Source organism: Cottoperca gobio, chromosome 6 (assembly GCF_900634415.1).
Source record: "Cottoperca gobio chromosome 6, fCotGob3.1, whole genome shotgun sequence".
NCBI lineage: Eukaryota > Metazoa > Chordata > Actinopteri > Perciformes > Bovichtidae > Cottoperca > Cottoperca gobio.
Genome location: NC_041360.1, coordinates 19,339,568 through 19,363,785, shown reverse-complemented (window position 1 = coordinate 19,363,785; position 24,218 = coordinate 19,339,568). Strand labels below are relative to the sequence as shown.

At 41.9% G+C, this 24,218-nt stretch overlaps 1 protein-coding gene across 9 annotated transcripts; it reads right to left on the bottom strand.

The window, feature by feature from the left end:
* Positions 1-1,151: 1,151 nt before the first annotated feature.
* LOC115009703 (zinc finger protein aebp2-like) lies at positions 1,152-23,457 on the bottom strand. Of its 9 annotated transcripts, XM_029433877.1 has the most exons (9): positions 22,796-23,457; positions 21,033-21,243; positions 19,455-19,562; positions 18,674-18,860; positions 16,717-16,841; positions 10,825-10,892; positions 4,173-4,286; positions 3,010-3,039; positions 1,152-2,047 (listed from the first exon to the last, which is right to left on the bottom strand). In XM_029433877.1, exons 1-9 carry the CDS (start codon positions 23,347-23,349, stop codon positions 2,041-2,043), a joined length of 1,404 nt encoding a protein of 467 aa, XP_029289737.1. In that variant the 5' UTR covers positions 23,350-23,457; the 3' UTR covers positions 1,152-2,040. The 9 variants fall into 9 exon arrangements, 8 of the variants coding, with proteins under 8 accessions (XP_029289737.1, XP_029289739.1, XP_029289740.1 ...); XM_029433879.1 differs by lacking the exon at positions 4,173-4,286; XM_029433880.1 differs by lacking the exon at positions 4,173-4,286 and having other exon boundaries at positions 18,685-18,860.
* Positions 23,458-24,218: the final 761 nt, after the last annotated feature.

Here is a 24,218-nt window from a genome sequence, read left to right as displayed (position 1 = left end):
GTGCATGTTTCAGTTTGTACAGTCTACTTTGCACATTCACATTCTCTCCTTCGCTCCGTTTTGCGAAGGGCGGGGCTTCGCAGCTGACACACACACGTGCGCACACACCTACACGTGCGCACACACCTACACGTGCGCACACACCTACAGAGCTGAAGAAAGGAGAGGGGAGAACTAAATAGAAACCGCGCCACGCACGAGCACACAATCTCCCCGCGCCACGGACGCAATCATACCTCTAACGTAGTCACGTAGGTATTCACGTACTGTATTTACGTAGGTAAATATTCACGTACGTATTCCGTATTCACGTATGTCTAACGTAACGTAACGTCTGCATATCTTATGAAGCACACGTCGGGTACGTCAGGTAACGTTTTGACAACAAGTGATTACAGAACCCAAAAGACACTTTCAGATATTGGATTGGATGACACAAAAAAAAGTCAGAATGGCAGCAAAATGAAACATTTCTAAAATTGACCAGAATATATTTTTGTTAATAGCTTTTTGCATTTGTTTTGTTCCAAGAACTAAGGCAAATATATTTGTTGACATATGAAGAGGTTCACAATTTACTGTAATTCAAGTCAGGCTGCTGCAGGCGTTTTTGTAATTACCCCAACATGTGTTGCCTGCATATCGTGGACTCATCTCTTATCAATTAGCCTTGAAACAGTTGTAAGAGCTGCCTCACACCATTGCAGATATGAGAAAGACATAAAACAAAGCACACAAAAACAACAGGGAGCCAACAAAACTTTCAGCGCTTTCTCTCACAAAAGAATGGAATAACACTTGAAGGCCTCATTATATCACATGCTGGTGTCCCAACTCCCCATGAATTTTGTATGTGTGAGCGTGTAAGTGCATGAGATATTGGAGAACAGGACAGCCATATTTTAGAGGACCTCTCCCTGAACTCAGTTTTCTCTGCAGGCATGTTCACCAACAGCTGAGGCTAGCAGGGGTTGTGCCCTGCTGGCCCAGTCATTAGCTCCTCCACAGCAAGCTCCCATAACTGTTCTGCTAATGGACGCCAAATAACCCAGCCAATCCCTCCAATGCACACATACGAAACTCATATTCATACCGCAATGGTTGCATTGCTCCTTTGTTGCATCCTAATCTGTACAAACAACTCGCGTTCGTCAACATCTGTCATTTCCCCTCATTTTATTACAAACAGAGTATTTCCATTTCCAACAGGGACAACATACAGTAGAAGAAAACACCTTCGTTTAACAATAACCTTTGAGTGCTTAAATAGCGGTAATGTCATAACAACTATGATATACACAGTTCATGTTACCTGGGGAGGAGAAGGTGGGGGTAAGTTGTGATTTACACTTTGAGTGCGTGTGAGTCATTTCTATGCTGTCTACAGACTGGGTAAGATTAAGAGTCATGTCTGACATGACTGGCACAACCTCGCTCTTCATTGTCATACACATGGGTTAAAGTACTGCATTCAGTAAGTATAAATAGGATCATCCGTTAAGACTTCTGTCATGTACAACGTAATTACAACTAGAAATGTCCAAATATCGCTACAAGTTAACATAGATTATCACAGTAAATACGGTTCTATTAAAATCATCACAATCCACAGAACACCAGCATTTTCATGGTATAAAAATAAGTTATAAATCTGCATAAATATTTTACACAAAAAAACAGTTATAAAATATGCTGTATTTTCTGACAAGGTTACATAAAACAGTTGTTTTTACACCATTGGGTATTAAGAATATGTTCAGTTTGGTGCTTGTTTAAAAAAACATTCATTTTAAGATTTTGATGAAAACAAACTTAAAAAAGAAAAGTGTTAGTCCGATTTTCCACCACACTTGGACAACAGTTGTTGAGATATACAAAACTGAAGAGGGAAAAACTGCAGCATAGCCAAGCTTCACTTCCTTTTATCGCCACTTCAATCCCCCCGTTCAGCAGAGACGGATGAAGAGTGTCCCATCCCATAAAGATAAACCTCCTATGAACAAGCATTTCCCCTTAAGTATCAAGTCCACGGATGACTCCTTACAGGCTGAGCACAAAGACAAGAGAGAAAGACAGAGAGGGAGAGAATGAGTTGTTCTCAGTGTGTCATGAGAGATTACAGTATGAAAAATGGGCTTTATCCTGGATGTTCAGACTTTGAGCTGACTTCTTTGAAGACACATTACACTGCATTGTAGAGCTTTTGCTGCACTGAACCACTCTGAGGTCAATTAATGAAAATAGTGAGCAAAGGCCAAATATGACCTGATGTTTGAGTCGAGACTAGGGAACGCAAAGGGTCGTGACTCCCAAATGGCCTGTTTCCCAATTAACTAGCGTCACGGTACACAGGAGCTGTGAAACTGTTGGTGATAAGTAATCATCTACGATGATGTTTCACCACAGGGGAGCCAGAGCTACGGCTAATGCTGCAGATGCACAAATATTACAATGCCATCGAGGCATCAGCATTGTCTCCTTTATAGCACGAAGAATATGGAAATCTTAAGTGTGTGTAATACTACAGTGTGGACACGTGGCAGTTGAGTATAAGGCGGCAGCTCGGTGTCGACTGCGTACACAGAACAACATTACTGTAAGCGTACATAACTAAAACTAAATTAAAAAGGAAAAATGTTTTAAAGAAGAATAACCAAAAGGCAACATCCCCTGATTTACTGCAAAATGCTCGAAAGATATTAGCTTCTGTGGCTCAAATACGATAGTTGCATTACACTTATTATATTCAGCAAAACAGTATAATTAGATTCGTCTACACAAAACATTATTCACTTTAAATTCTGTATTTGTTGTTTAACGTGTCACCTTCAACAACCAGCTGAAATAACTCATTTGATTAACTCGATTAATTGTTGGCTGTGAGCTACAACGTTTGAGCTGAAAACACACAGTGTATATAATCCATATCTAAATAGATCTTTAAGTGATTCTCAATACCTTTGTATCTATATCTAACACGTACACACATGTTCAACTGTTTCAACTCACCTGCATTTCCGTCGCTTTTGAGGAAGTGCTCTGAAAAGACAGAAGAGGTTTGTGAGGCCACTGTGCAGAAACATCTTACGTCGTACAGTGTGCCCATGTGTGTGAGCGGACTTCAGTCCAGTAGGACTTGTGACAAAGTGCAGTAACCTTAACATGGAAACAATGTTGAAATAATATAATCCTGCCACTACGTCAGTCTCTTCCTGCCACCCCATTCACATTTAGAGGGGTTCAAATAGCCTACTATGTTTACTGCCACAGGCACCAACCACCTCATTTGTTTGGGGATTTCATGCATTAGGACAACCTTGACATAAACTGGCTGAGTGCTGACGGTTATATTCAACTAAGAAAGCAGAGTCCAGCAGCAGCCCCTGCAGTTACTGAGCCTTCAGGTCTAATTAAAATCAGCCAGCCTGCGTGCTGATCAGCACACTCATGAGCCATATATCTCCGGTAAGATGACCACTCTTGTTATTTTAGGCACATTGTTCCTCTTTCAGGATTCATTTTCAGCCTTTTATGGTGCATCATAAAGCTAAGCTTGTTTTTTCATCTCAGTGATGAGTGAACCAAGTCTGCACAGGATTCAAATAACATCATAGTTAATGTTTAGTGGAAGCTTTTTCCTAGTTTAAAATGTGAATGTGAACGCATCACTTCCTCAAATAAATCTTATGTTTTCGTATTCATAAAACTTAAAGAGGTTCATGCAGCATATTTTCAGAAAAAGAAACACCTCTAATACACAACAACAGGCCTCTCTTCATCTTCATCATCTTCATCAGTGTTTGATCAATACACCTTGATAAGGTAGAACAATGTTTCACACACACAAAAAAAGAGTTTCTCTGCACTTGTCTTTTTTTAAGCTGCATTTTGAAATCAGGAGTTGGTGCCACCTGGTGGAACAAAGTGTTAAGGATGCTGCACACACACACACACACACACACACACACACACAGGCAGGCAGAGGAAGAGCATTTAAACACTTTCTTGCGGTACTTAAACGCTTCACACAATGAATCCTACCGAGCATTACATAATATTTACACATGGGCAACATGTGTTTGGCTAAGACAAAAAGAATCTGCAGCAGTGTGTGTCTGTGTGTGCATGTGTACAAAGAGGCCTGGTGGCATCACACACACACACACACTCACCTATAGATGTTTGGGTCTAGCAGCATGGCAGCGTCCTGCGGTAACTGGGATAAGTGCACCACTTTAGTCTTCAGCTGAGATCGCTCCGTTTCATTCACCCACACGTCAGGTAGTCTGCAAGACAACACACACACACACACACACACACACACACACACACACACACACACACGCAGGGAGAGGACATGTGGTCAGGGTTTAAGCTCTAACAAGAAACGGGGACAGAAAAGGGGGTTGGGGAGTGGGAGTAAGGTTGGATGGAGCGGGGTGAGAGGGATGGACAAAGACCTTATTGAGACCAGCGCACATGTTAACACCTTCCTCTGAACACTGAGTACATTTTCATAAGTAACATGGCCTTGACCAAAGCTCTGGGACTGACACACACACACACAGAGGACGAAGCATGCTGTCCTCCCATGTTGTTAATTACCAAGTAACGTCTGGACTACATCTTCATAGCTTCTGTTCACTTGTGTGCACTTACAAATTAAATGTGGGGCTTTGTGTATGTCAATGTGTGCATGCATGCGAGTGTGTTTTTTTATTTTTATTTAAAAATGATCCAATGTGAAAGTAGTTTGATACCTTAAAATCAGAACAGCCTGATTTTCCACCTCTTAAAGCTCAAAGGGAGGTGATGTCTTTAGAGACAGCCACACACAGACACGAGCACACGATGTACTGTACTGCTCAGCTGCCCCCTACTGTACCCGCAGCACTGTGATCCCCAGTGAAAGAAGGGAGTGTGCGAGCACTGGCATGGCAAGTCGAGGTGCAGAAGAAACAAAGAGCTTAGCGAGTCGACTGCGCCTTCCCTCCCTCATCCAGCCCCCCCCGTCTCCGCCCCCAGCATTCCCCCCGTCACTATGTGCGTCATCACAGGAGCCCCCAGAGATGCAGACATACGCGCACTCGCACGCACACACACACAAACCCACACACAAACCCACACACAAACCCACACTCACTGCAGGCGGCAGTTAGGCAAGCAGGCAGCCACCCAGCCAAATCACTTATTCACATGCCTAGTCAGCCCATTCAGTGGGATGGTGTGCAGGTAGCACTTCACATGCATGACATGCAGCGCTATTGGGTGCAGGTAAGATAGGGAAAGCAATAGAGGAGAAGTGATAGAAAACTGACAAATGAACGAAAGTAGCTCATGTTAAGAAAAAGGTGGTTGCAAATCCTTTTATTCCATGTTTAAGTAACTGCAGGGTTAGGGTTAACCACATAGGACAATTTAGTCAAATACTATCAGTTCAGAAAGTCATTTATAATCCACCAATAAGCCACCTGTGATGCTGCATTAAACACAATCCTTCAAGTTATCATTGCCAAACAGAGAATATGTTGTATATTGTATATGTTGAATAGATTGTAATCAGTATCACATGTGGACATTTCTGTCTGTGCATTTTAAAGAACACATGCACACACAAATCAGACATTATGGTTGTTCAACAACAATGTGCACAGCTACAAGCATGTGTTATAAAAGAACAAAGTCCCCAGAGACAATTACAACTGTCCATTCATGCAAGTCAAAAGCCCAGCTCACTACGCTGCTTAATAAACTGACAGCTGTCAACTGACATTTGAAAAAACAATCACATTGAGTCCAACTAAATGTTGCACTTAGTATTCTTTAATGAACTTATTGTTAAAAGACAAATCTAAATAATGCAAGAGGGAGGCATAACTCAAATGTTTTAATAAAACAGCAAGACGTTTTCTTAGCAGGTTTCCAGTCTCAACACAAATAGAAAGTCATACGAATAAAACAAAATCACATTAAGTAACTTTCCCATGTAGAAGTAATCCTTTAAAAAGGGGAAGTGCAAGATGGAAATGATATCTGATTGTGGACCGATGGCAGTTTTTACCCACGAGTCTTAGCGTTGATTTTTAGTATATGGATGAGCACTAATGGGATAAAGAAATGGTTCAAATGATGGCTAGAGCGTTGAAAGGGTATTTTAATATGAATTTCTAAAATGTAACCCTGATACTTAATAGTTAGCGAAGTTAGTATTTTTAATTCTGTGGTGCACGGCTAAAGTGTCTCCATCCCCTTTAATGGTGGGGAGAGAAGAAAGAGGAAGTGGAGAAGAGGCAGGTCCAAGACAAGAACCAGTCCCCTTCAAAGCAGCTTTAAAGTTTGGGTTAGTCTTGAGTTAGTGTCCTTGTACTACGCAAACCTCAAATGACAAACGAGGACCTGTTGAGTGTTAAATATGCAGTAAACACCCATGTGTGCTTGTGTTTGTGCACGTCCACATGCCCGTTCCACTCCAGAGTCCCCGTAAACATGTCCGAGCGAGTGTGCCATGGTACCGATGAGTTATTATATTCTGATGGATGTGAGGCACACAGGAGGGCTGCACTGGGTGGGGGTGGGGGTGAGGGGGGGTCTGTCTCTGTCTCTGTCTGAGACAGACAGAGACAGAGACAGTCACACACACACACACACACACAATAAAGACAAATGGATTTATTTTATTTTCCAGAGGAGACTGTTATTTGGCTTGCTTCTTTATGAGCCAGAAATGTATATTGTGAGTGAGGCCTCTGCGGGGCGAGCCTGCCAGAGTGAAGCCCAGTCTTCCAACCTGGATTGATGGCTAGCTCCAGGCCTTGAAGCTCCCAGTGGTGACAGGAGCAATAAGTTCATCACAAAAGCAGCAAAGTGTACATTAAATCACTAACATATTAATAAATGGCTTTATATGGAACAGCAGGAATGACTGAAGGAGTTCAATGTCCTTATAAAACGAAGAGAGCAGCTAGTTCAGGGACTGCAAGGGTCATCGCAGCCTAAAGAAAAACCTTGTCGAGTTCAAATTCAGCACAATCCAAATACTGCTCACTGTTGTGATTGAACGCACCTTATAGATGGATGTAGCTTATTAAAAATATTTTTACAGTCAGTGACTTGCAGTGAACAGATTTTCATTTTCCTCCCTTGGGAGTCATGTTACTTTTGTTTTCAAATGTCTCCCTAACAGAAGATGATCCATTTTCCTCCAACACAGCCACGTCCTGCTAATCTGAGATTGAGTTTATATGCATGTAGTTTCATAGGAGTACAAGTTTATTACTTTGTACAACCAAATGTGTAGCTTGATGGACTTTGTTTTAAGAGTTATACCCCTTTTGAAGTGTTGGACAGGTTCCAGTTTAAGTTATTTTGATACACTTTCCACAACATGTTCATTTGACATTATTTTGGAAATTGCGCCATTTATCCAAAGTGCGAGGATATTCATGAGCTCTAGCAGCTTGGGAAATTCTTTGTCCACTTTGGTAACTGCCCAAACACAAGAAATGAAAACAAACAAACCTTTGTTAGCTTGTTTGTGACGCTTTTTTAGTTTAAGAGATAAACCCATGTTGTGCATGATAAGCACAACATGGGTTTAACAAACGATGTTCCAGAATGCATCCAGTGGCTCGAGGCGGTCACTGTCACCGACATGTGTATTCTACCGTTTGTTATTCTGAAGCATTAAACAGCATGCAGGGGAATCCATTCACCCATCCATCAAAGATTAGACAGCAATTATGGTTCTCGGTTTCTCTCTGAGCCTACCCACCCCCCCCCCCCCCCCCCTCCCCCCTCTTCCTCCTTAGTGAGCCGCTGGTGGTTCATGTTCAGAATGGTTCATGTTAATCAGTTACTCATTAATCCAAATGGAGTTAATGAGTGTCAGTCAGAATGTGAATGGTTTGCTCCAGCATTAATAAACATGACTTCCCACATTCACGCGGCTAATCATTGACTCAGTGACTGAGAAACGTACAAGTACACGCACAAAGTACAGCACTTGATGTTGACCTTGGTGTTGAGGGTCATGACACTTGATGACCACCAGGTTGCCTATGCAATACTAGGACATTACACTAACTGAATCTAAAATTAACTCGACTACATTGAGACTCACCAACAACCATCCTTGTCTCAGAACCGTTCACGCTAAATCTGAACAAGGATTGCATGCCTGTCAAGGTTTTTGATTTTCACATTTCCACATGCTGAAGCGGTGCGCATGAGGCTGTACAAAGAGCAATGCCCAGCATTTAAACAGTGTGCTGCTTTATTTATTATTTTAGACTTAACAAAATCAAAAAACACAAAAGATAAAGTGTAAGGAATGGATTAAAGGGTGTGTTTGTCTCTGTATTCAAGCTGAAATCGTTAGCATGTCCGGCTTCATAGCTGGGGACGATCATAGACTATCAGGCTAATGATAGCAGCTCTTTATAGTTGTTTTTGTGAATTTGGAGAAGTTCAGAAGTCACCTGCGATATACCTCTACTCTCTTTATGTCCATGACTTCCATGGAGGTCATCAACTGATAAGGATGCTCACTAGTTGCATGGGTCATGTAGCTTTAGCCTGTCTTTAGGGGCGATACCATGTCACCAACTCATGGAACTAATGTTAGCTTATTTAGCTAGCTACCTACAGGGGATCATACATAGATGCTTTCATCTCCTGGTCCATTTGTATCTGCTGTGAGACAATACAGCCACTGTCTCAGATTAAGATATCACTCTGCATGTCCTTCACCAACTCACTATGAATTGGTTATGGTTATTAATGACCAGAGCACTCGCTGCGGCGGGGCAAATATGACTCAGTAGCGTCACAGATTTCTCCTGCATGGACCAAGCAGAAGAGTATCTCTCTTGTTTTCCATCTTTGTTTAGTCCTCTCCCCATCATTCACTCTCTGTTTACATTCTGCCTCATCTTCACATTTCTCTCTCTCCCACAACCATTTTTCTTCCCACTCCCATTTCTCACCTTCCTCTATTCTCCGTCTCCCCCATTCTTTCCCTCATCCATTCTGCCTCCATCTGTCTTTGAGTCTCGATATCAATCTCCATCTATGTCGTTCTGTTAATCTGAGGAGTCTTTCCTCATCAACAATGTTCATCTTTCTCCACTTCCACTCATTATTGCTCTATGCAAAAGATTAAACTCCCACACACGGGCGAGGAGGAGATAGCAGAGGTGGATCAGAGACGGGGAAAAGGAAAGAAGAGGAGGAAGGATGGGATGATGAAGCAGCAGAAGGCTGAGAGAACAAGGGTTTAGCTACAGTATGTTTATTGATGGCCGACAGCTACAATCTTCTTCATGATGCATCATCCGGGTTTCTTTGCAGTGCCATCTTAGCCAAATTCATTTTTCTCTTTGTTTTCCAACTTCTCCTTTAACCTTGTTCTCTTTTCCTCCTCCTCTCTCTTTACCTCTTTCTGCTTACTTCTTCTCATCTCCCAACTCTCTTTCATTCTTTCTCTGATCATACTCAGAGGCTGTGCAGTCAAAACCTTTAAATGGGAGTTTTGGAAGTTTGGTAGGAGCTTCCCCTGAGCAAGAGCCCTGCTGTATGTTACAGTGTTCTGTGCAGCTCTGTCTTTTTCTCTGGGACAGACCCATCTCGTAAACTGCCGAAAACTGAATGCCCTTCTGCCAAATTGCCAAGTGAGTTGGTGCTAAAGTGGTGCCAATGTTCACCTCAGGATGGCTGAGCCTGGTGTAGCATGTAGCCAGGCAGATTGGCTCACGTTCCAATGGGCAGAGAATGATTTCTTTTAGTGCGAGTTCATCCAGAGGTTACACCAAAATACTGCATCCACTTCAGTGGACCAATTTAAGGTTCATCTGAGTAAAACCAAGAAGGTTTAGAGCCAGTGCCACAGCAGGAGAGGGGCAAAGACTTCTCTCCATCAGTGCTCCAGGCATGAACATGGATATCATAACACTGAGTGAGGATACTGGCCGATAATCATGGCTGATGCCCTGAGCTCCCTTCGAGGGGAGCCCTGGTGCTTCAAGCTGAGGTGCGATGTGGACTATAAGGGGACCTGGAATCCTCACGCTGAGAGCACAACAAATATTGAATCAGCCAACAGAGGAAGGTTGGGAGGATTTATAGCAACCCTGACGTGGAGGAAGGCCACCATGTTGTGTGCACAACTGGATGGAAAAGAGAGTTGTAAAACTATCAAAGACAGACACACATACATTGTTGATGTTCACTTGCACATGCATGCACCCTGCTGCTCAAAAAGGAAATGTTTGTGTGACAGGCCAGAGCTTTAAATGGTAAGCATGTGCAGGAGATTTGGAAATGTGATGTTGAGTTGCCTGCTTGCAGCTCAGTGACATTTTAAATGTTATCTACAAATCTCAAAGAGTTTATGGACACATAACTGTCGTGCATACAAGCCCTTTACCTCTATACACTGAACAGTATTTCATATCTACCGTAACCAGTTCCCCAACAGGAATAAAGCTGCAATGAATAACTTTGGCAGGCAGCTATGTCATCTGGCAAGTGGACCCAGAAGAACATGGATTTCCAGTGCACAATAGTTTCTACTATTTTGGCGCCTCAAAGTAATATTTATAAATTTGATCCTGAACACTGAACTAAATTTATTCTAAATCGTACAACTATCTACAACATTATTGGTGTAACCTGGAACCTTCACTTACATTGATGCATTGCATCATCATCATTGCTCATTTGCACCTCCATTTGTTTTACATTTCTTTTCAATTTTTAAAATGCCATCTTAGCTGAGGTAAACATTTCTGCAAATCTACAGTGTAGTATGCAGGACCTTTTACTTACATGTCCTCAGGTGTCCAATGTAGGAGGACCTTCACCTTGCCAGACCCCTCTTTCCTTCTGGCTAGTACCTGCAGGGAAATCAAGCAAAGACACAAGCTGAGAAATAAAAAGACACAATAAGTGCAAAGAGACTAAACAAAAAGACTACTCCTGTCTGCTCGCGGTCACTTCACTCAGTGAGTGTGTCTCTGCTGTACTGTTGGCATTCTGTCTATGCATAGCCAAGTAACCTGTAACCAGCGTCACCAATGGAGTAACCACCAAAACTAGACAGTGGCATATCATTTAACATACGTATTATGGTTCACTTTCAAAACAGTTTGTGATTTCACAAGCGTCAGATGAGCATAAATGTGTTGCGTTTGGCTATTGCAGCATTCTCTTTCGTCTGTTGAGAACAGGCTTCAAAGACATGCCCCCATCCTGGCCCCATCTCTCCAACCAATAATGAGGCTACATGCTTCAAACATTTTACCAAGTGATACACTAACAAGCAATGTGAGTACTCTTAATAATGCATGCAAGAGCTCATTTCTTTTTTTCCCCCCCCCCCCAACAGGATCTATCCCAATGTTCCCTGCAACATATTGTAAGAGCGAGGAATTCAAATCCAGACAAAAGTTAGATATCTCCCCAAGTGTCTGGACTTCACTGAGAACTGCCCACATTCTTGAGAGCCAAGAAGAGAGACATGGGTTACACACAAAGCAGTCATCACCATGAAGTCACTGCATTTGCTGTGGATTATGGATGAATGGAGACTAGCACCCACTTTCTAACGTTTGCTGCAGGAACATGACAAGTCTTGTTCATTTTAACGGTGTTTTGTCACCTGGTTAAGAACTGCTCAAGATGTAATCTGCCAACACAACCTCAAACTTCAAGGCCTTTCTTCTTGTGAACATACAGTTGAGACAATACCAGATTTCCTGAATAGTTGGCCCTCTTCATGCATAACATTTCATCTATCATGCTGTGTTGGTTTATAGTAAAACTGGTCTGGAATTCACACAAATATTGTCAGAAGGGGAAAATAGAGCTAGACAAATAACCAGGAGTGTCAAAAATAGCCAGAGATAACCTCTTGCGTCAATTGGCTCTTTTTTTTTTAGTTAGGAATGTCTATTTTAGGAAAAGGGAATGAGCTCACATGTGAAGAACTTCGCTTACGCACATGAATATCTCAAATTATTTCTGTGACTCCAGGGACCGGCTGTGGCATTGATGAAAACTGGTTTGGAGGACAGGAGGGACGAGGCTCCACTGAGACAAAAGACCCAGAAACACTCTCCTCCTCATCTCCAAGCTTCTCTTGCCCTCCCACGTTTGAGCCAGAACATGTATTCATTTGTTGTTTTTCTTTGGAAACTCAAACTATTTTATTTATTTCCATTTGTTCTTCTCACGCCTTTTTATTTTATTTTGTATAAATCAGGTCCATGTTTTTATCTTCTGCGTAGCACAAAGCAAGAACATGTTATTTCTCCCTTTCAGGAACTTTCTTTAAACTCGTATGTTAGGAAACACCCTTCCTCCCATGTCGCCGTTGGTACAGGAGGCACATTAAGAAGTGTGCACATCTATATTTATATTTTGATAAGCTTCCAGGTATAGAGCTGTCTGGCACAAACATGTTCAGCTACATTTTGGAAGAAATATTTAGGCTGTTAGCAGATGTGAATTTTGCGGCTGTTGGCTTTGCGCCTTAATATTCGTCTGTGAGAAGCTTTGCAGATAGCAGCCAAGTTGGCAAATCAACGCTGTTGTTGCCTCTCGCCTGTAATACAGTGTTCAAGCGTAAAACTCTTTAGAGTGGAAAAGAGAACAAGCAGGCAGAACAACGCAGCAGGAACAGCATCAGTGATTGACCATAAAGAGACTTGGGCATCTCACGCGTTAACAGAACTACTGTCCATGTGAAATCTAAACCCCACCTATGACCTGTAAAGACAAATATGTTCAGTACAGTCGGCAAATTATTGATTTCTGCATCCGTCTCCCCGTTAGTGTCAGATAGAAAGGATGGGATGGAGTTCTACATGGAGATGACGTTGTAGGGACGCCCGTCCAATAGGTCGTCCCTCTCTGACACGTGTATGTGAACATGCAAGTAAGAAGTCATTGGTTAGATTGCATCGTCAATGTCATCCCTCTCGATTTCTCCATCAGTCGGTTTACGTTCAATGACATAACCGGGTTACATGCGGCTTTCTGGTTTCTATAATCATGTAACCCGATTTCCTTGGAAAGATGTCTCATGAAGAACTACAATTTCTTTGAATTCTCTTGAATTCATTGCAATGAGACAATTTTACTTGTTATTGTTACTCTGTGTGTTGTCAATTCTTTATATTTTGACTTAAGTTTATATTCACAAACACAATTTCTGTAAATCTCTTAGTTTGCGTCCTTTCCTTTGAATGTCTCTTGTTTCCATTAAGCCATATGAAGAATCACAATTTTTTTTTATGTATTCTACTTGATGTAATTCTGGGTTTTGTGCAATGTTAAACTCTCTTCTATACACTTGTTACAAGGTGTGTGCGTGTGCGTGTGCGTCCCTTAAATTGTCGCCTCTCTCAGGTGCAGATAAAGGACTGGGGAGAGCAGCAGAGTCCCAGTGGGCCCAGTCGTGATTGGTGGCTCTGTGTTTATGTGGTCACTCTGCAGCAGTGCTGGGTGATCGCTCTGACAATCTTCTGTTTGAGATTAAGCTTTAGTTAAACGGTCTGCTTTTGGTTATGATTTTATATACGCATTTCAGTTGTTAATATATTTCCTTATATAGTTCAGATCCCCTTGATTCTGTTCCCTGGGTTATTGTACTGCTGCTCTGCTCCTCTCCTGGAGTATCAGGGAACCCAACAGTGTATTTAATATTTTATATCCAACAACTGAAAAGAAAGTCCTGTCACTCTGTACTATCAGATAAAGCAACAATAATGCACATCCTAATGGATGTTTGTTAATCTGCCAATCAAAGCACATATTTCTTGTCCCTTGTTTATAGAGCTAAATTTATATTGCTATTAAAGACCCCTCTTTGACGTTTCCAAATCAATCTTTAATAGATGTCAAAAATTCCTTCCCAGCTTTTCAAAGCATTAGTCTCGCCTCATAAATTAACACTGTCATTGCATTTTGTTTATCTGCCTCTATCTGCTAGTTTCCCACCAAGACTTGGCTGGTTACTGCTAATCCACAGTAGACTCACACAAGGGAGAGGAGACAACTTTTCATAGTTGACAATGAAGGGCCTGGCAGCAGCATCAGCCCGAGTCCTGTGCTGCAAAGGGCCCTACGGTGAGAGTCTCAAGCATTAAGACTCCAAACAGCTGTTTCACTGCCCTTTTCATTAAAATGCATCGCTGTTAACCTGTGCCCTCGTGCTCCTCACAGCACCAGGTTAATAATCACACACATAGGCTACACTTGAAGAGGCCATGACCATGTATGTAAAGGCTAAAGATGAGGAAGTGGACTTGTGTTTAAGCAGCGTGAAGTGATTTGTGAGTAGAGTGTTTTTATGATGGTGCTTTAAGGGACAGAGCTTAATCCACTATAGGCCTATGAGAGGGAGGTAACAGAGAGCAGGAGGAAATAGGGAGTGAACAGTGGATATTAGTGTGGCTCCAAAACAAGGCAATGAAAACTGCAAGACCAAAGCCGGGGGAGGGCAGGCCTGCTAAAACTGGGTGCCTGTCTAGTGTCAGGGGGTCAAGCTGTGGATGACGCAAATTGGCGCAATAACAAAAATATCCCATCATAAACATGACTGAGCTGCTCTGGCGTGTCAGCAGGCTCACTGGCCAAACTCCACAGAACCCCCACAGCTCCACTCCATCTCCCCGGGCCTGGGAGGGTCCGCTGGGGCCTGGGGTCTGACGCAGCGCCGCAGTCCTTCTCCACCACAGTCCTCCAGGGATTAGAGAAAAGGAGAATGAATGCCCAACTGGCCAGATCTCCTTCCGATTCCATGACCCTGAACTTCACTTAACCCCCTTTTTTTTGTCTTTTCTCTCCAAGTCTCTGTTTCTCTCCCTCCCCTGGCTGGCTCTTCCTCCTTCTCAGTCTCTGTCCAAATATGCGGTTACCTCTCTTAACCTCTTCCCAAGCTTTATCTTCACTTTTTTTTTTTCCTGAGCCTTTCTTTTAAAATTCTTGGCTGCTTGTGAGCAGTTGAGGTTTGTAGGGAGCAGAGCAGAGACGAGTTGAAAGGGAAGCATTAACAGGGAGTTTGTCTACAACTGCACTCAAAGCTGCACATTTTCAGAAATGCTTGAATTATTAAAAACTGTGGAAATCCTTTTAAAAATGGGAAATGAAACACACAAAATGGCTTCATGGCTTCATGGCTATCTGTCTGCATGATGAAAATGCACACGCACCTCACTGTTCAACTGCTTTGCTTTGTTTAATAAGTTGATTTTGCATATAGAACAGAAAAACATCATTATAAATACACCTGTAAACCTACGCCTCCACATGGGGATGTATTTGTATGCCTACAAATTTAGAAGATGCGTTTTAAAAATCACAAAGTGCTCCGGGAGATGTTTTCACTTTTCTCTTGACTCTTCACATTCCTGCTACACTAGCCGACGGTGGCACGTTATAATAACCGAGTACACTGTGCATCATTTATATACAAGTTAACTCATCTGGGGAAAAAGTACCAAAATTCCAATTTGTGTCCTCGGGTACCCGAGTCACCGTCACGGACTTAAGAGTACGTTTCTATACGAGTATAATATATACCGAGGATGATGACCTTTTTATATTTCCACAGTCATGAGGAGGGTCTTGAACAGGAGTGCTCTCTAGTGGAACTACACTAGAAAACCAGTCTGTAAAAAAATAAAAAAAGGTATTGGCCATTCACATGCAAAATGTCGTTAACCTCCATTAATATACAGTCATTACTCTGTAAAAATTATTAATATTACTTAATTGTCAGACTGAAAATATTTCCCTGGAAGAAATGCATTTCCCTGGGAGTGCTCAACCGTAAGGTGCTAAGGCATTTCAGAGCTCATTAATAACGTGGCACAATCACAAAAACAAACCAATTGTCTTTCCTGTGAAGCGTGATTCAGAGAAACACAACATCAAGCCTCGGGGCGATTCACAAGGTTCACTTCAAGTGCACGGAAAAGAAATCTGCAGTGATCAGAGGCTGATTCTCTAATAGTGATTCTTTAACGCCCCCTGTTGTCTACAATGAAAACAACATTTATTAAACAAGGGGTGCACAAATGTGACAATCATGCACGTTAAATGAACAGGGCAGATTGTATTTTTATTATACATAATATCAATTAGGATTTAAACATGAAACAATACGTTACATATTTTCAACAGTGTCTCAATAGAGATCTGTTGTCGGTTAAATTGCACCGTCATTGTTTACATTTTTCCAAACAGAATGTAAATTGTTTTGTAATATTAAAAGTTAACCGTTTATACCTTTGTAACTTGAGGTAGCATTAAACGGCTCCATAGTGAATGAATACAAATGTTTATCATCATCATCATCACCTCACCATCTGTTGATGTGCCCATGTGATACTAAATCTAAGACAAGCCCATCTGTGTTCAGGTTTCATAAGTTCTCGTGTTAGATTTAATTCAGCTTCTGTAGTACCGTTTACCTTTGCCGATTAAGGAGCATAATTATTATTTCTTGAAAACATATTGGACAGATTCGACCATAAAGCGGAGGAATGGATCTGGTCATTTCTCCGAAACAAAAGAGAGAATGCATCCGTCATCGTCTCTGATTTCACTCGGCTACTTATCGATGTTTAAACCTATTCGACTGGAAGCAGATGGTCAAAGGCAAACACTTCAAGAGAATACAAAAGTAGTGAAGCTGCACACACACACACTCACCGTGCTGTGGAAGACCACACTGTGGCCGTTGCCCACACTTTCGATGTGAGTTGCGAGGTTGAGACAGATGGCCCTGTGGCGAATAGCGTCCATCGTTTGGGCATCGAAGAAGTCGTGGGGCCTCGCTGGAGGAGGAGAAAGAGACTCGGATGAAGTCAAACAAACATAACACCAGGGCCCCTCACTGTGACACAACATATAAAGATTATTTCTGTAACCAACCGCAGACACATGATCATCATTTACTATGACCTTTTGTTCTGAACAGCATTTCCTTTTATGATTCCTTAAAATGACCCATCTTAGTGAGAGCGGGGCTGCGGTCGTTTAGTTAAAGAAATGACATCCTATGTCGGATCCTAACCACTTGACCTCGGATTACGTGACTGCAGAGGTTTCTTCAACTTTATTTATAGAACATAAAACAAAATGAGTACAGTGACAAACTCAATGCTGTTCAAAAGTAAGGATTCCTGTCCAACATAAAAACATTTGCATCTTTTAAGAAGAATGTTTTCAATTTAACCACAGTGCACAGTTAAACAGCAGATGTTATTAACGGCCGCGTTGCTGCCGCAAGGAATACTTGGACGGCTATCCTTGATAAAGGATGGTCCAGTGTACCCGATGCTAAAGAAGGAAAGGAAGCATTGAAGCACCTTTCCTTAACATTTAGAGAATTTGACCAGCTCGTATTCTGGCTGCCTCTGACTAATCCCTAGATGGATACATATCTTTTCTATCAGCCTTATCCCTGCTGACCAGCATGTTCCTGATGCAAGAGACTCAATGGATGAAGATGTGGAGCCAAACAATAAATCAACAGGAAGTGGTTAATGCAAGAATATTAACCTCAAGCCAGCCACTGGTTTCCAGCCGAGTCACTACAGCGTGAAACAACTTGTGTATTACTCGTTTTATTTGTCCGTTTATATGGAACTTACATGAACATCTGAACGTAATAGATTGGGCAAGCTAAGACTGTTCCCTGATGCTGCATTCAAAGCCACTTCGACATCTGACATTTCAGAGTCGTTTGACAAACATCTTACTTTTAAAAAAGGCGAATCATGTAGATTTTCTTATGATTTGTCGTCCATGTTTTATTTTCTGGCAGCATAAGCGTCCTTGAATGCAACACTAAGGAGTTATTAAAATGGTCCCAGTTCCACCTGGATTACTATGCATCAGTGCAAGATGGAGAAAAATGGTGAAAAGGAACAAAAAGAAAAGTTTTGAGTCCCTGCCAGATGATACTGATGTTCACCTCCTAGATGGCCATTAGTTCTAGATCTAAAAGTTATGCTTGGTAAAACATTTGGCAATCACTTTAAGTATGCACAGGTTGTTGTTAATAGATTTAAATATGCAAAACCATACGTGTGGTCTCTTAATAAAACTAACATTCACAGTACTGGGAGTTATGAGTTTTACAGGAAACTGCAACATGCCATTTTGTCTGAAATGGGAAAAATCTAGATTATGATTTGATTAATATATTAATAGAAGAGCACCTGTTCAATGTGAAACACGAGTTGTGAATATAAAAAATGGGGGTGCAGCACCCCTCCAAGACAATGGTAGGGGGAAACACTGCAGCAGAAAGGCAACCAGAGGCAAAACGTGCCACCAGGAAGCAGAGTTTAAGTATCAACTGAGCACAGACGCATCAGCTGAGAAACTATGCAAATACATTAGTTGTTCTCTAAAATGCAGAAAGTTGCCATTGGGAGAATCCGTCCAGCTGGCACAAGCGCATGTACTAGTTTGTGTGCGTGCTTGTCCACCTCTAGCTTCTCCACCTAAGAGAGGTCAGAGGTTAGAAGCTGATTAAGCACAAACATGGCAGGACCTAAAAGGCCTTCAGCTTGTAATCCCTCACAATAAACAAAGGAGTGAAATCACAATGAAAAACATTTTGCAATGGAGTTAGTTTGTGTGCCCGTTAGGTACGTACGTAGGGAGCACCTGCGTTTGTTCTTGAGTTTCTTCCTCTTGTTGAGTCCAGCCTTGGATGGTGACTCCTCCTTGAGTTTGGCCTGGCTGGACATTTTGGAAGAGCTCTGCTGGCTGAAGTGGCTCGGGACATGACGAGCTAACCCTCCTTGGGAAGCAAAGCTGGCGTTGCAGCCACCGACTACACACTGCAGCAGAGCACACAAACAAAGAACGTTTGGTAGATTTGCCACTAACCAGGGTAAGAGAACAACTTTTTAAACAAACTAATATCACATTTTATTTTTTAGTTGATGGCATGGCAGAGTAGGTACTTAAATGCATTATTGATCACTAAGGCTGCATTCACACCAAATCAGGCGTTGCGTCACTATTTGTGTGACGTCCTGTTGTGAACTTTAAGCCCCTGATGTAGCACAAGTAGACTTTATTTTTTACAATTATTGTTTTCCGTCACAGGGTTCTCGACATTTCCAATCGTACTTGAAGGCAGCTTGGTTTCACAGCAGCCAGACAAGAAGAGACTGCGGGACTGTGCATGGTGCTGGAGCTTGTTGCAGGAAACAGTCTACTGTTACACAAACTCCTGGGCAGTTGGGGGTAATAGTAATAGTGCCATGGAAACCAGACTTTATATTTGAGAAACAACTAAGATGATGGCTCAGTCTAGATGTTGATACTATAAATATTACCTATAAACAGAACATTATCATATAGCAAAGTTCACCGATCATCAGAAACAGTTGCATTGTATGATGTATCCGAGAGTTAGCGTTTTTTACCTTGAAGGGCTTATCTCCACTGTGGGTCAGCATGTGTCTCTGGAGCCAACTCTGACTGGTAGATGGTGCGTTATACACCTTACAGCCCTTCCATCGACACACAAACACCTGGGGGACAAAGACAGGCAGCTTAGAGAGGAGTTGTTGGACAGAAAGACAAAGAGAGATTTCTCAAATGATATAAAGCGTAGTCCTAACTTCCATCCTCTAGAGTCTGGGAACTTTCACTTTCGTGAAATCAAATCAAATCCTGGTGGAAGAGATCATTTCTTTTGTCTTAGTCAGAAAAGAGCAAATGTCAACATGTGAACCTAAATCAATGTGTTACAATAACCCACATGTTTGCATTGCACTCATTCTTCATACTGTGAACAATTGCATGTTCTTTAGTCCAGTTGTCCCCGACCACCGGTCCGTGGGTCATTTGGTACCGGGCCGCACAGAAAGATTGAATAAAAAAATATTTTATTTTGAAAGGTTTTATTTTGAAAAATCACCGGATACACCTGTCTGTGCGTCTGTGTCTCTTGACACATGTCAAGATGCTCGTCTGTCACGTGATACTTTACTTCAAAAAATTATGCCCACAAGCAACAATGAGTGAAAACAAACGTCTTTAAAGAGCTTTTTGGAAAAGGGAAAAGACCCAATGAGGAGACATTTAAAAGACAACATCAGGAGTCACTTAAAATACGTGTTTATCGCTACAGGTGATTCTCATGTGCTGCTCTGCAGAATACACAGGCTCACACATGAGGCAACGAAGCCTTCATAACTGCTTCACCGGCCCCGGCGTTAAAAGACAAGCCCTTGGAGTTGTTTTAAAGAAAAAAAACATGAACAAGAAGCACATAAAGAACTACTGATGGCCACCACATCAACACATGCGAGTGCACGGAGAGCGTCATACTTAGTGACTAACCGTGTCGCTAAGAGAAGAAACCTTTTACTACTGGTGAAGAATTTATCCCCCTATATTGGACCGACTTGTTGCAGAGACACAAGCTCAGGGCTCCCACTAATTCAGTGTAATGGTGAGTTTTTTTTATGCACTTTATATTTGTTTTTAATGCCGTATCGGTTTTTTTCGTCATATTTATTGGTTTTAATGTTGTACAGCTCTTTTCATTTTTAAATATACAATTTGCACATTATTGTTCATTTCTATTTTAGATTCATGATTCTTGACTTTTACAGCACTTTTCTGTTCTCTTACTATATTCAGGCAAATTCCTTGTATGTGAAAATCTACTAAGTTGACAATAAACCTGTTTCTGACCATCACTGCTGATTCCTTTTTTAAAACTTTGTCTAGATTGTGCAGGCAAAACTGGAAAAACAACAACTGGGTAGCATAAAGAATCAAGCAAGCAATAAAACTTAGTCAGCGCAAATTAGCAATAGGTGTGACCACATGCATCCACGTGCACACACACACAGTTCAACTCTCTCTTAGGTGTCTGGACTGTTAATGTTAAGGTACAGCTAAAAGAGACATTATATCTTGCTTTGGCTTCCTGTCTGCAAAAATAAAACGAGAACACCACAAAGTTGTCCAAAAGTTTAAAGCCTACTGACCCCTCCTCTCTGCCCGTCCACATGAATGCTCCTGATATGCTCTGCCAGATCAGGACTCGAGTTGAAGCACTGCGGACAGAGGTCCCAGCAGCAGGAGTAAGCCACCGTCTTAACCCCGGAGGAACTGGCACTGCTCTGCCCGTTCATCATAGCAGGTGTAGATCGCCCACTCGACACCGTGTTCTCCATCTCCATCAGGGTACTGCTGATACTGAGAGAGGGGAGAAGGCAGAGAGAGCAAGGAGGAAGAATACAGTCCTATTGTTATTAAACATGGGAGCTAAGGCTATCGAGAACATCTTCATAGCTTAGATCAGGCTTTGCACAGCCGTGAAGAACAGGTGCAGGCCACATTAAAGAGTCACCATGCGTGAAAGCCTTCAGGGTGAAACTGATTTTCCATGGATGCCACTTTCATCACTTATGCCAAATCAATTATATTGCTGTATTCAATGCTCTTAGCACTAGATTATTGGTTTCCCCTGCTTTCAAAATCACAAAAGAGCTCATAGTTTACTCATCTCTGGTAACAGTTAGGCCTACTTGTTGATTCAGTGTGTTAGCTGCAGCTTTATGAATGGAATCAGTCAAATTAGTTTCATTACATGTTGTTTTCCCTTGGATATTTGACCTTCACTGTGCATAAGTATGCATGTGCAGAGTTTGACACTAAAAAGCTGTTTTCCCATTTATCTGCTGAGCGTGGAACATTTCACCTTAAATCTGAGGTAACGAGATGCACCTACAAGATGATTTTGTGACACAAGTGGGATGGAAATAGAAATAGAGTATTTGAATCCTCTTAGCACAGCACACAGTGACATTTAGACTCTGCATTTAACCCATCCTACTATTAGGAGCAGTGGGCAACTATTATATTATCGTCGCCCGGGGAGCAGTGTGGGGGGGTCCGGGGCTTTGCTCAAGGACAGCTCAGCAGTGCCCAGGAGGTGAACTGGTACCTCTGTGACCCCTCACACCGGACTTATCAGTGAAACTTTTGAAATATAAAATGTTATCTTATATGTAGATTGTGGATGTTTCAATGAGAGGGAAGTAGACGTAGATGCATTTTTAAAGGAGGTAAGAGTTAGGTTAACTGGTTTGTGGGAAAACATAAAAACACATGCAGAGTATTTTAACATGTTTTTGAATGTCTGATGTATAACGTGAACAGCTACTTACATACTTAATATGAAAATATGACAAATGGAAATGAAAAATGAATGAGGGTGCGATTAGATTCAATGTTTTGGTTCGTAACTTTTATTAGATGTACTCAAAAAAGGGAAATCCTTGTGTTACAGGCCTTGCACAAGAGTAAAACAAATACACAATAAATATATACATAAACATAGAGTATCTATAGAATACACAATATTAAAGAAGTTATAATACACTATAAAACTAAAATATAAACATAGGATGGACATACTATATACACTATACAAGTGTGCAAAGTAGTTTCACAGTTTTATTTAAATGCAATGAGGTAGTGTGAGTTTAACCATGTGCAAATTGTGCAGGGTTATTGAAAGAGTAACACAGATGGGAAAATGTTTTTAAACCTAAAGAAACTACTAAACTGGGAGTTCACTGCCAGGGGTGAGGTGCTGAACAGGGTTATTAGCTTGACCCATTAACTACACACACACTGTAATTAGCCATTAAAGATGCTATGAAAGGACTACTACTGTTCGTAGCTACTGTAACCCGTTCACACCCAACACTGATGAAGAAAATCTGGAATTTGCCGAACCAACCTGTCCTCTGAGTCCATACGGCTCAACGGTTCACCATCCGAGGATGAGATCTCCGCACTCGGCCGCCTCTTGTCGCCCAGCTCCCCGCCCCCGCCGCTGGGTTTCTCACCATCTTCACAAACTGTTTTGCTCTTTTCGCAGTTTATCCTCGAACACCGGTTGTCTTCCCCCTGTTCCTCCTTCGCCTCTTTCAATGAGTTATCGTCGGCAGCAGGTTCGTTGTTGCCTTCTCCCGGGCCTTGCTTTGACTCCGGCTTTTGCTCCGGTTCTTCAGGAGCGGCAGTCGCCTCTTGGTTGACCGCAGCACTGACGTCTGTCACCGCCTCTCTCGCGGCCTTGTCTGCCGCTGCAGCGGGCTTCTCTTCTCCGGGCTCCGCCTGCACCTCTACCTCCACCTCTTCCATTTTCGGTTCTACGCTAGTGCGTGGTTCCTCTGTTTCCGGCTCGGTAAGGCCCTTTTCTTTCTCCTTATCGTTGCCCGCGTTTGTCTCTACGGGCGGTGCATCGTTCTCAACACCCAGCACGGGTGTTTCTTCTGGAGCCGCAGCAGCCATTTCAGCGGCGTACGTGCCGTGGGACACTTTCGCTATTACAATTTACCCGTGGCGCCGATGAATGCTCCACTGCAGAAGAAGGGCTGGGTCAACACAGTCTGCTCTCTGATTGGTCAGAGGCGGCACGAGGAGGAGAAACTGACGATGGCATTTAAACTTTCCATGTGTTTCCGAAATCACACAGCGTCTTTTTCAATATGGAAGTCCGTGTTTACTACAAGCAGGAGAGCTTCCTTCAGATATCATGCCCACATTTTAGTTTCAGTGTCACAATGACACTCTCCACCTTTAGAGACTACTACTGCAATGGCTTTATTAGTGGTTACTAATGTTAATGCTCTCGGGTATAAACCTTTTAGAATAACTTTGGGGATAGCAGGCTGTGAATTATTGATACTTTCCCCTCTGGTTTGTTGTGTAGCATATTCTGGAACAAATTATATGTTGTTTAATTTTTTTATGACAAATATAAACTGGAGTCATCAAACTTGGACTCTGGGAAAGATGAGGTCACTACCAAAGTACAAAGTTACTGTGAAATACAGTGAGACTCATTTTGCAGCAGCAGACTGACCACATGAGGGAGCCATAGCTCTATGTTTAAACAGTTCTGACCAAATGAAATCGTCCCACCTTCTCCTGTCTGCACCCTACAAATGACCGATTTTACATTTGATTATTTCTAATAAAGCTAATTATAATTCTTAGTATACAACTCTAAATGTCTAAATGTATACAGTCAAAGTTATGTCTTCATACTTGCTGTATACAGAGTCCAGAGTTCTCATGAGTAGGTTTACATGACTTTGTTCTCATCTTTTATATATATATATATATATATATATATATATATATATATATATATTATA